Genomic DNA, 12976 nt, shown 5'->3' with positions numbered 1-12976 from the left:
ACAATGTTGGAGACCTAGGTTCAATCTCTGGGTCAGGAAGGTCCCCTGGAGAAGGGCATGGCAACCCCTCCAGTATTCTCGCCTGGAGAATCCCCGTGGACAGAGGAGCCTGGCGGGCTACAGTCCATGGAGTCACAAACAATCAGACATGACTGAGTGACCAACACTTTCACTTTAGGTAAATCCAAGTAAACTCATAAAAATTCTATATATGTATAACCTGAATAAAGTTTTCTTAAAATCTTAAATTTAAAAATTAAAGTCTGGGTGCAGTAACTAGATATGGTCCAGTTATCAATTACTCATCACAGTGAGAATATGAGGCCATACCTATGCATGTCAGCTAATTTGGACAGGACACGAGCTGCACTGCTAAAACTTCTGTTCTTCTCGTAATACCTCCAGAGTAGATCCATATAACGAACTTTGTTTTGATCAACTTTGGCCATTCGTACTAGATGTGGCTCCAGAAATGGAGAAGCAATCTGGAAATTGTACAGTTGTTCAGAGACATTTTCTGACCACCCACTTGCTCTTTACATAATAAATATATCATCATTTTATAGGTGTGCCTTGTTTTATGAATACATAAGCAATATTATAATCCAGTAACAGATAAGAAAGGGGCAATTTTTCTCATTATAAATTATCAAAGAACTGCTATGATAGTCGTATTATGTTGATAAAAATAATTTATTACAACCCAATTGCAAATCTTTTAATAAACTTTGAGAACACAGTTACTGATTTCTAGCCTCTGAGCTCAAAGACATCCTTGCCACAATCTGTTGCCATTTTACAGGGTGAGGAACACTGACGCTTAGGGTAGTGAAAGGACATTTGTGAAGCAGCTTAATGGCAGAGTTAAGACAAAGTTCAGGTCTCCGAATTCATGATCCATTGATTTTCATGCCACAATATAAACAATCCCAATCAGCTTCTAAATAACAAGAAAATTAGAGCAACAGGATATCTTGCTCACTAGAAAAAAGTATTACATTATTTGGCTTTTCACTAATACCTAACGGTTGGTATTTCCTAATAATCATATATACTAACCCACTGAGTTAATGCTACTTAAAAATATAAATTAACACTATTGGTATAAAAAATATTTACCTGTAGCAGTTTATCTGCAAGGTCTGCTTGTATTAGCCAATTATAAAGGGCAATACTAAAGAGTTCATCTTTGGATCGCTGAGACAATTTAAGCATTTGTTCAAACTAAAAAAACAAAACAGTAAAAATTAGCACAGTTAAACGCTTGACCTGACCTTCAGCCTTTTAAACCTCTTGCAAGAAATCAAGAATCCTTAAATGGTAAGTTCTGAGAGCTATCACCTTTCCCTAGATGACTATACCACCTCCACCACCGTGCAGAACTTCTAAATGCAGTGCATTTTCAGAATGAAAATACACTGTGTCCCTTACATGATGTCCTGCTTCTTCATTACTCAGCATGTTGGGATCAGATGACAACACCGGAGGCCCGGGCTTCTTGGGGACGCTGGGAGACTGAGGAGCAGCCTTACTTTGATTTACCAGTTCTTGAAGTGTATCTGTAATACACTTGTAACTGTTTAATCTGAAAAAGCATGAAAGAGGAACGGTTACATGATTTAGTTAGCAACTGGTTAACAACTGAAATACAAACTAAAGGTAATTTTGAATACACACACAATTTGGTATTAAAAATAATACAAATCATACACTTTTCCTGTAGGTTGGAGAAGCATTTGTTTAGAAGGGTGAACTCATAAAAATTAAACGCATGTCTAAGATTGGTTATATATTTCCCTTATGAATATCCACTGTTTTTTAGCAGTCTCTAAACATTTAAAAATCATCCTTTAAAATACTAAAACAAAACAATTAATCTTCATTTAGAACAAGACACTGAGGGCTGGACAGGTTAGGCAGCACTTTTGTTTCCAAAAATGTCATCACATTTAAAACTGACATTAACATGTATACACTGCTGTATTCAAAATGGATAACCAACAAGGACGTGCTGTATAGTACATGGAACTCAGTGCTGTGTGCCAGCCTGGATGGAAGCGGGGTCTGGGGGGAAGGATACATGTATGTGTACAGCTCAGTCCCTTCGCTGTTCACCTGAAACTACCACAATATTGTTAATCAGCTATAACCCAATACAAAATAAAGTTTAAAGTTTGGGGGGAAAAAAAAAAACAAACCAGAAACAAAAAACTGACAGTAATACAATTTCAGAAAAATCACAGAGGTAGTTCAAAATATTCCTTAAGAATTCCCAACAGACTATAATTTTATCCCTAGGCAAAGAATTATAATATTGATTCACACCTTTGATAAAATGGGCATTTTTAGGAAAAGCATAATTCAATTTCATAAGGGCTGTACTTGAAACATTATTTTCCCAATACTACCAGTCAAACTTTTCACAAAGAAAAGTCCTATATCCATAAAGTTGAGACTCTGCTAAGGTGATAAAACTCACCTTTCCTGGAAAGCCTGAAGTCCTACGATGTCCTCTTCTGGTTCTCCGTGTTTATAGAAATGAAGTCCAAGACCCTGAGGATCTTTTTTTTCTGCAGCAGTAAGAGAGAGCTCCACCACACCCTCATAAAAACGCACTAATGGGAAAGAGTTAAGGCATATTATTAAGTGGATACATTTTTCCTTAGCTGGCTTATAAAGACGCTGATCAAGGTTATTATGTTCACTATTGTAAGGGTTCTACTGTGTATTAGTTACCTAGATGACAATATCATATAAATTACTTCTGATGAGTCTATCGAAGAACTAGGTTCTAAAAACATGCCGAAAAGGCAGCATTAATATATTTTCTTCACTGTTAAAAAAATTTCATATTTAAAATAACAAAGAGGAGGACTACAGTTACTTGATGGAAAAAAAAAACCATCTAAGGATTCATAGTACTACCTGTTCTAACAGAACATCATGTTAGATTTGATTTCAAGTAATTTTAAACTGTGCAGACAGGTAAAAAAATTAGTCAAAAGAATCGAAAGTACCTGAAAAATAAATGTAACCCAGAAAGCAATCTAATACAGACAGTAGTTTAACCAGAACAGGACTGACACTACAATGTTAAAAAGTTATACATTTCAAGATAAGAGCACTATTGCTCTTCTAGAAGCTGGTAGTCATCAAACACTAAGACACAGAAATTTATTTTGTATGTCTTATCACTTGGGCCACTGAAAATCGAAGGAAGATGTGCCTCTGAGTTGAGCAGAAGGTATGAAACATTTCGTTTCTCACCTTGCCTGTACTGAGCACAAACACTGGATAGGTCCACCTGATTGCTGATTTTCTGATACTCTTTTAAGGATTCCCTTAACATTCGTTCCTTTTCAATCTTATTTTGAACTTGTCGGGAATGCTGGAGAAGCTCATTTGCCTAGACGTAGAGATGGTAAGAACTTAGGAAGATATGAAATCAAGCACACAGATGATGCTATCAATACAGGTTTTAATTTATGTCTAAATTTACATCTGGTTTATGACCATCAAAGATAAAAACAACTCTGCAAACTTACTTCTTCTTAATTTTAGGCAGAAAAGTTTTTGACCAAAATATCCTAGCTATTCTTAATTCCTCTCTCAAATATGTTAAGTAAGACAGCTTTTGACTGGTAAATCTCTTGCCTAGTAAATACATTATTGGTCAGCAGGCAGTCCGGGAAACACTGATTTTTTAAGGTTTTTTCACCTGTAGGAAAGGATCAATAAAAATTGCCCAATTAACTCTAATTTATTATACACAAATTTTAGTGATTTTAAAAAAATATTTTAAAGAAAGGCATATTTAACCATTTTTTCCATATGGTCTAGAAATACTATCAAAGATTCTTTATGAAAAATTTATATATGTATTTTAAGAAATAATATATTCCAACTTCCTTCTTACACAGAGGAGAATTCTGAGGTCATGAAAGGCTAAGAGACCTACCCCCAGGTCATATGTCAAGGAAAAAAGAGAATTTCTGATTACAGTACCACTGTGCTCTTAGCACACTGCAAAAAACACCAAACAGGTAACAGAACATCATACCTTAGAACAAATTGCATCATCAGTGCTATAAAGAAGTGGGCAGATGTCCTGTAAGTGTAAACTAATGCCATCAACAGCAGCATTATCTCTGATGTAGCAGTTGATCAGAGAAGCAATTAATGCCCCGGTCAGTTCCTTGTCCCTGATTACCAGGTCTTTAAAGGTGGTGATTTTTAACTGTTCTTGAAATTCCTAGGAGTATAAGAGAAAATTATTCCTTTGATCAAAAATATAGGAATATCGTATTTCTGCACAGAATGAAATTTCTTCAATAATTTAAAATAATTAAAACATTAATAGCCTCTATAATTTAAAAAATAAAATATACTGAAGTATAAAAATAATAAAATTTTACAAATTTTCATACATCATAGAGAACTGGAAAAGAGCCCATAGTATGCCTATTCCAAATCTCTCACTTTATAAACAGAAAGCAAAGCCCAAGTATGAGCCAAAATTGGAGGCAGGCCTCCTGACTTTAGTTATAACTAGGAAAAAACAATCAATTATCTACATTAAAAAATCTTTGGCTTACATTTATCTATCCAAAATAATGTGTCTCCTGCTTGCTCAGTTGTGTCCATCACTTTGCAACTATAGCCTGACAGGGTCCTCTGTCCGTGGGACTGTTCAGGCAAGAAGACTGGAGTGGGTTGCCATTTCCTACTCTCAGGGATCTTCCCAACCCTGGGATTAAACCTGTGTCTCCAGTATCGCAGGTGGATTCTTTACCACTAAACCATCAGGAAAGCCAAAAATAATGTTCAACTTCTATTATTCAAGAACTTCTAACACTGGAGTTTGATCTCATTTTGTACAAATCAGGTTACTAAAATGGAGTTCTAAAGTATTGGGGTGATTTATATTACAGTAACATTCGGTTTAGTGATTTGACTACTATCTTTTCCTAAATTTCAGCAAATACACAATCAATGCCCAATTTTTTGATTTATATTTAATTTGCATTCCATGAGCATGTCGGGAAGGAAGCTTTGAAGATGAATCACACAAAAAAAATAATACCTAGGCTACAAGTTGACCTAGATTATGCTTACCAGCCAATAAAACTAGAAATGATTATTCTAGCTGTCATGGAAAAGAAAACAGCTTTCATAATTAAGCATATTCATTTGAATCTTTAAAAAGATAACAGAAAATACGTCTTTAAAAGGAACAAAACAACTCACTGGACAGTACTGGAAAGAACACAAAGATTGTCTTTTAACTTCAAAAACTGATACTTAAAAGTCAAGAATCAAAACATTTTTGGGTAACCAAACAGCCCTAGAGGATAAGGAATAGAACTACAGTTAATAAATATGGAAGAAACCACAGACTTAGAAAATTACCATTCTGTAATCCTAAATGAAATAACTGATTCAGGTAATGATTATCAATTGATGTGATGAAAGCTTGATGAAAGTTCAATGAAGAATTTCACAACAGCAGGACTAGACTTAGCTTTTGAATCCAATAATCAATGTCAATATGACTAAAAGTGGGACAATCAAATCTTTTATGTCTCCTAATAAAATTTAATTAATACATTAGTTAATAATAAACATAATAAATTACTATATATGAAGTATTCTATTCTTTCTCAAATAAATGGACCTGAACTTATCAAGCTTCTATAGACTTGACTTCCATTTCACAGAAAATGCAAGAAACAGGCAAACAAGTTCACTACAAGTATATAAATTTGCTACAATGCAACAGCAGAGAGACAGAATGAATTACTCTAGACTGAGAGACTAGAGAGAAATAACAACCAAAAGCAATGAGTGAATCAACTGTTCAGATTCTAATTAGAATAAACCAATCTTACAAAAAGATATTTTAAGACAGTAATTTCACTATTTCAGATGCTACCAAAGAATTGATAATATTGCTAAATGTAATAATAAAATTGGTGTTCAAGAAAATGGCCACCTTTTTAAAGGAATACATACTAAAGTACATAGAAATGAAAAACCATGTCAGAGATCTACTTTTAAATAATTCAGTAAAAAAGAAAATAAGGGGATTAAGCAAAAGGGGTAAAATGAAAATGCTGAATACAAATGAACTGTGTATTTAAAAATATCTTTAGTAAAGTAAGATTTCATCCACATATCACAAACTTGTGGTTTTGACAATGAATCCCTCATGTTATCAGGGTGGCTCAGACAGTAAAGAATTTGCCTGCAATGTGGGAGACCCAGGTTTGATTCGCAGAAGGCAATGGCACCCCACTCCAGTGTTCTTGCCTGGAGAATCCCAGGGATGGGGGAGCCTGGTGGGCTGCCATCTATGGGGTCGCACAGAGTCGGACACGACTGAAGCGACTTAGTAGCAGCAGCAGGTTTGATTCCTGCATCAGGAAGATCCCCTGGAGAAGGGAATGGCAGTCTACTCCAGTATTCTTGCCTGGAGAATTCCATGGACAGAGGAGCCTGGCAGGCTACAGTCTGTGGGCTTGCTAAGAGTCAGACATGACTGAGCGAATCTCAGTCTTCAAGTCATATCATGCTTTAGTTCAATTTTCTCATTACATACTAATTTATCATAACCTAAATGCTTCCCAAAAGAATCCCTCCTGAATCTAAGTGCAAGATTAAAGCTTACTCAAAACAAGTTAACCACAATATTAATAGTATGATTTTAAGGAAAAAAATTTCCTACCTTCTGAAGTTCTCCTACAATAACAGTGAATTGATGTTCACAAAGAAGTTTCCATAAAGCCAGAGCCTGGTATGATTTTCGAACCAACTGCTGGATTGCCTGAAGTGAAATCTTTTCACTCAGTTGAGCCTCTAATTACAAAACACAACCAATGAAGTTTGCAAAATTTTATTTCAAGTAAGACAACACTTTATCTCAAATAAAGACAACCATAGTTAAGGGTGAGATCCTTATCGTTCTTCTGCAGATCACAGGGAATGATGATCATGAGTTGCTGAATTCATGGCTTTATCCTCTCACTATATGTAAGTGCTTCTGTGTGTGTGCATACATAAATAGTAAAAATGTTGCCATTTTGGACAACTTACACCATTGTTTTTTTCTGCTCAATTATATTTTCACAGGCTACTCATATTGATAAATATAAGTCCAGTGCATTTATTTTAATTGCTGAGTATTCCACTATGTAGATTTTACTACAATTAGGTCCATTTTCCACCTGAAGGACATTTCTATTGTTTCCAATGTTTTGCTACTAAAACAGTAATGCTATAAATATCCTTAAAAAAGGTCTCCTTGAAAACACAGTCAGGTTTTGATGGGACTGCTTTTCATATTAAGATGCACTAGAGAATCATGAAATCAATTCAGTCAGTCATGATAGCTTTTTTTCCCCTCCCCCTTAAAAAAGGAAATAGAATGAAAAAGGGGGAAAAGAATAGAGTACAAAATAGTCTTAGTTGTTGCTTAAAATTGTGTTCAGTTGTGTGTGTATGCTTTTCAACATCTGGGTCGTAATGTAAAAATTATTTCTTACTGTGAGGAAAAACGTCTGATAAAGACTACTCCTGCATATATACTAAGAAGTGAAACTGCTGGCTTTGAATACATACGCATTTTTAGCTTTTATTATGTATGATCAAATTGCTCACCAAAGAGATATTTCAGTGTATATGGCCAGCAATTTGAATGCTCCCCTTTGTAAAAATTCTTACTATTGCTTGTATTTTATCAAGCTTACCTGAAAAGAAGTACTAAAAAAAAAATTTGCAAATACTGAATAGAAAACTGGATCTGGCAGGAAGGAAAGAAAGTCCGTTGAGACAAAAGTAAATGGCTGTGTCTTAATTGGCAAAGTTCTATAAGCCAGAATAACTGGCTTAAACAACACAAGGCAAAGAACTTTAAAAAGATAATTAAATGGCAGACAAAACTTAAACAATATTTTATTACTATTCCAGGTCACATCTGGAATAATTAATGGTTACAAGAACTTTTCAGTTCCTTTGCTCCTTCCTTAGCTGTTACTTTTTATAACTGATTAAAAAAAAACACACAAAAACGTAACACTTGATTCATATCGTAAGCGATGTAACAAATACCATTTCACACACATAAGGATAGATATTTAAAAAAAGAAAAAGAAAAATTACTGGTGATAATGTGGAGAAAACTGGAATGCTTTGTGTACTAGTGGTATAAATGTACAATGGTATAGTTGTTATGAAAAAGTTATGGTGGTTACTCAAAAAATTAAAAATAGAACTACACATAATCCAGCAACTGCAATTCTGGATACATAAGAAAATAATTGAACGTGGGAAGTCAAATTTCTATTTGTATACCATATTCATAGCAGAATTATAAAAATACCCCAAAGGGTGAAGGCAACCTAACTGGGATCCCACAAGCTGTGTGGTTTGTCAAAAAAAAAAATAAATTAATTAAAAAGTAAAAAAAAAAGGTACATATCATCATGTTTTCTGGTGGAAGAAAGGAAAAAAAATTATGAGCTGGAAGTTATGGAAATACAAGATGTCCATATTATACTTATGCAAATAACACTAATATTATTTTAATAAAAATATTCATTAACGCAAATGACCTTATCAAGAGATACCCACTGTTTTCTATTCAACTAATAAGACTCTTTACTCGAGTCATCAACATTTAACTGATCAATCAGAAGCAATAATTTACCATGCAACTTCCTCTGCAGCTCCTGTTGCATCTGCTGAGTATTTCCATTTTCAGGACGCATGAATCCTATCAGCCTCTGCTGTACTTTGGCAGCAGTACTGAAACAGAAATTCCAGAAAATATATTAAAAAGGTTGTGCAACTATTACCATCACCTAATTTTAAAGCATTTTTACCCACTTTCCATTTGCAATTCTTTTTTTTAAAATATAAATTTATTTAATTGGAGGCTAATTACTTTACAATATGTTGTTCAAAATTATAAATAGCATTATACTACTAATAGCTTGACTATAATGGAATACCATATAGCCAATACACGTGGCAATAGGTAAAGAACCCGCCTCCCAATGCAGGAGATGTAAGAGATGTGGATTTGATCCCTGGGATGGGAAGATCCCTTGGAGGAGGGCATATAATTAAAAGTTTACACTGTCACTTCAAATTAATTCACTGGGGGAGTGATGTGAATTTTTTACAAGTTTATATCATTTTATAACAACAAAAACTGTGCATCCTAAACATGTGTCCACACAAAAACTTCTACAGGAAAGTTCATATCAGCATCATTCATAATAGTCAAAAGCTGAAACACACAACACAGTAAATCAACTAAACTTCAAAAAACAAAAACATTTACAAAAAAGATAAAAGCTGAAACAAGTTAAATGTGTATCAAATGATAAACGGAAAAACGAAACCAAGGACTAACACACACTACATGTGACAATATTACACTAAGAGAAAGAACCCAAAACAAAAGGTCACATGTTGTCTATTTTCATTTACATAAAACATCCAAAATATGGCAGGTCCACAGAGGCAGAGAAGACTAGTATTTGTAGGAACTGGGGGACGGGCAACTTGGAGTGCCATGGACTCCACATGTTTGTGCACCACCAGATTCATATAGTGAAACTCAAATATCCAAGTGAAACAAAGTTAAAGTCCCTCAGTGGTGTCCAACTCTTTGTGACCCCACGGTCTGTCCAAGGAATTCTCCAGGCAATAGAGGAGTGGGTTGCCATTCCCTTCTCCAGGGGATCTTCCCAACCCAGTGATTGAACCCAGGTCTCCTGTATTGCAGGCAGATTCTTTTACTTGGTGGTGGCGCCTTTGGAAGGTAATTAGGTCTGGATGAGGTCATGAGGGTGTAGCCCCATGATGAGATTACCACCCTTAGAAGAAGAAAACAGAGAACCTTGGGTCTGGTTCTCTCTCTGCCACATAAGACACAGAAAGAAAGCAGCTGTCTGCAAACCAGGAAGAAGGTCCTCACCGGAACTTAACCATGCTGACACTCTATCTCAGACTTCCAGCCTCCAGAACTATAAAAAATAAACGTTTGTCATCTAAGGCAGTTTATGGTATTTTTGTTACTTCAGCTTGTTATTAAGATAGGAAATGACTGATAATGGGTATAAGGTTTCTTTTTGGTGTGATACAGCTGTTCTGGAATTAGATAATAGTTATGAAATTTTAACTTTATGAATATACTAAAAACCATGAAACTTTTTTAAAAGGACAAATTTTATAATATGTAAATTAAATCTCAGGGACAAAAGGGAAATAAATTTTACTTATTCTTACTTTGGATTTCCTAATGGTCCTCCAGTAAATTGGGAGTTTCTGTCTAGAAATTCTTGTAAGCCTTTCAGTTCTAGTAGCACTGACTCCAGCAGCTGGGAGGGAACACTACTTTCAATCTGAAAAAGAAGAAATATTTTCAAAAATGTAAAAACAATGAAAAAGAGTATCCATAAAAAACATATACTCTATATTCCCATAATTGAATATTGAATTTTAATTTTGAGGTACCCTATCTTCACAAACAGAAAAGTTATTCCTTATATTAATTTATACTTGGTGACCAAATAAAGGGCTAGACACCCACATTCCACCCTTGCTGCTTTGGTTAATCAGGTATAACTTACAGACAGTAAAATGTACAAATCTTAAGTGAACACTTTGATAGCTTTTTACATCTTAAGAGTCACCACCCAGACTACAATACTGAATATTTCCAACACCCAAGAAAGTTCTCTATTGCCCTTTTCTAGTCATTAGTCATTCTATCTTCTAGGTAAGAAACCACTTTTCTTACCTCTACCAAAAAAAGTATAGATTGATTTTGCCTGTTCAAAATTCACATAAATGGAATCATATATTAAGTAAATACACTCTGATTTTTAGAACTGTGAATTTTAAAAGTATCACAGCTAAAAATATATTTGATATCTCTACATTGGAAAAAGAAAAAAGCTTAAAATAAGTTGCACACATACTTCATATTAAAAAATTTTTATTATTTGAATTTATGATGATACAAATTTCCGTTTCTTAAAGCACTCTGGAAAGTATGCCAATGCTTGGAATTTAGTGCTATGTTCATGGAGTTTGTAGGCATATAAGCAAAATATTAAACAGTAATTTTGAGCAATATTAAGTATTGGGACTGACTCTATTTAGCCCTATAACAATGTTACAAGGAAGATACATTCTCATTTTACTTTAAGTTATCAGGCTCTGATTGTCAAATTTACTCATCAGTTAACAAGTGACAGAGCTTGAGATGTAATTCAGGGGGTGAACAGTTTACTGAACACCTACACAAACACATACATGAAGGAATAATCATTGCATGCTGTTTATAACATTAAGAAATATGAGACCATCTACTTATCCACTGAAAATATAAACTGGTTACATAGAGATGATGGAATACTACCACACAACACACTTACTGCAGTGATCTCTCTGTTGCCACTCTTAAATACTCTCTCCACAACTAAACTAGCATCCCATATGTTTCTGGAAAAAAAAATGTTTTAATGATTATGCTATAGATGAATAAAAACATTACAATATGTAGTAAATCCTTTTGCTGTGTGTTTATTTAGTTTTTAAAGTGTGGCAATGACTTCATTTAACATTTCACTAAGTTATCTGAAAGAATAACAACAACAACAAAGAAAAAACAGGAAAACTTCCAAACTTGATGTCATTTCACATAATGAAATACTGCTGAGGAAAAATCAAAGACTTTGGGTAATAAGTTGTAAACAAGGAAGTTCTGAGTTATGAGTTCTGCACTGTTTCACATTTTTAAGCAAAATGATTCATATGAAAGCATACGTCTCAAATTTAAGAAAAACATAACCAGACATAATTACTTGGCTACAGCAGAATGATTGCAAAATGGCTGTAATTCTATACCTACTCCTGACACCTAGCCTCTTTACAATATGACTCTGATGCCTGTTTTATAACGAGGAGTCTATTTCCCATCTTTTGAACCTGGGGTGGCTCGGAGATGTCTCCTTGACAAGTAAACGAAGTGGAAATGATAGGCCAGTTCTGAGCCTAGGCATCAGGAGGCTCTGCAAGTTTCTACTTTCTCATCGAACCTTGCTACCACCAAGTCAATGATCTTTGACTAACCTGCTAGAGAATAAGAGAACAATCCAGCTGTCCCAGCTGAGGCCACTCTAGACCAACACACAAACAAAACCCTGAACATGTGCCAGAGAGTTCTGAGTAGAACTCTCTTCTACCTCAAGGCCGATTTCATATTATGGAGTGCTTTGTTACACTCCATGTTAATATACATAGATATATTTTGAAGACACATATACATATGTGAAACATAGTAACAAATAAAACTTGATGGTTAGATAATAGAAAAGCTGAATGACAGAAAACCATCTTATTAACAGACAAGTGAGCTTAAACTATAAGTAAAATTTAGCAGGAATACGATGTTCCAAATTTGAAGCTAAAAATGTTCAACCGTACAAAATAGAGCAAGGTGAGCAATAGTTAATTATTCTATGAAAAACTTACCCCATGATTCGAGAAAAGTAAATGCAAATACCATTGTGTTTTCCAGAGTACACGATCTCTGGTCCAGCCATACAACTCATACTTGTGGCCTGAGTTGCCGGGCTTCCCAAAGCACACACTGGAGTAGACACGGCAGGAGGGTGAACACCTTGTACACACATAGGAAAATCAAATCTCAAAATTTAACCATAAACGTTCAGAATTCTCAAAAACCCAAGTCAGTTGTACCTGAGCCCATAGGAAAAAACAGTTACAAAAATACTGAAATAAATAGTAATTTAATTTGATTTTCCTTGACAAGAAGTGAGACTTAGACTTGGTTAGGAACTCCCAAGTTGGCTTTCAAGTGTGGCAATGCAGGATGAAAAGGAAAGCAAGCTTGCAATCACTGCATCTTAATGGTGGGAGTGAAACAGGCCCAGTTAGTTCA

At 34.7% G+C, this 12976-nt stretch overlaps 1 protein-coding gene across 3 annotated transcripts in view; it reads right to left on the bottom strand.

Moving 5' to 3' along the window:
- NUP155 (nucleoporin 155) overlaps positions 1–12976 on the bottom strand; it is a 53422-nt gene that overhangs the window by 14652 nt on the left and 25794 nt on the right. For all 3 annotated transcript variants that reach the window (XM_061393695.1, XM_061393694.1, XM_061393693.1), the window contains exons 18-28: positions 12547–12694; positions 11448–11514; positions 10294–10409; positions 8705–8802; positions 6725–6855; positions 4061–4252; positions 3268–3406; positions 2480–2615; positions 1432–1585; positions 1120–1224; positions 331–485 (exon numbers count right to left, since the gene is read on the bottom strand). In XM_061393695.1, coding sequence (XP_061249679.1) covers positions 331–485; positions 1120–1224; positions 1432–1585; positions 2480–2615; positions 3268–3406; positions 4061–4252; positions 6725–6855; positions 8705–8802; positions 10294–10409; positions 11448–11514; positions 12547–12694 — 1441 coding nt within the window. The remainder of the gene's footprint in view (positions 1–330; positions 486–1119; positions 1225–1431; positions 1586–2479; positions 2616–3267; positions 3407–4060; positions 4253–6724; positions 6856–8704; positions 8803–10293; positions 10410–11447; positions 11515–12546; positions 12695–12976) is intronic.

The sequence above is a fragment of the Bos javanicus genome, chromosome 20, assembly GCF_032452875.1.
Source record: "Bos javanicus breed banteng chromosome 20, ARS-OSU_banteng_1.0, whole genome shotgun sequence".
Classification (NCBI taxonomy): domain Eukaryota; kingdom Metazoa; phylum Chordata; class Mammalia; order Artiodactyla; family Bovidae; genus Bos; species Bos javanicus.
The sequence above is the reverse complement of the archived record's forward strand: the minus strand, read 5'-3'. Positions and strand labels throughout refer to the sequence as shown.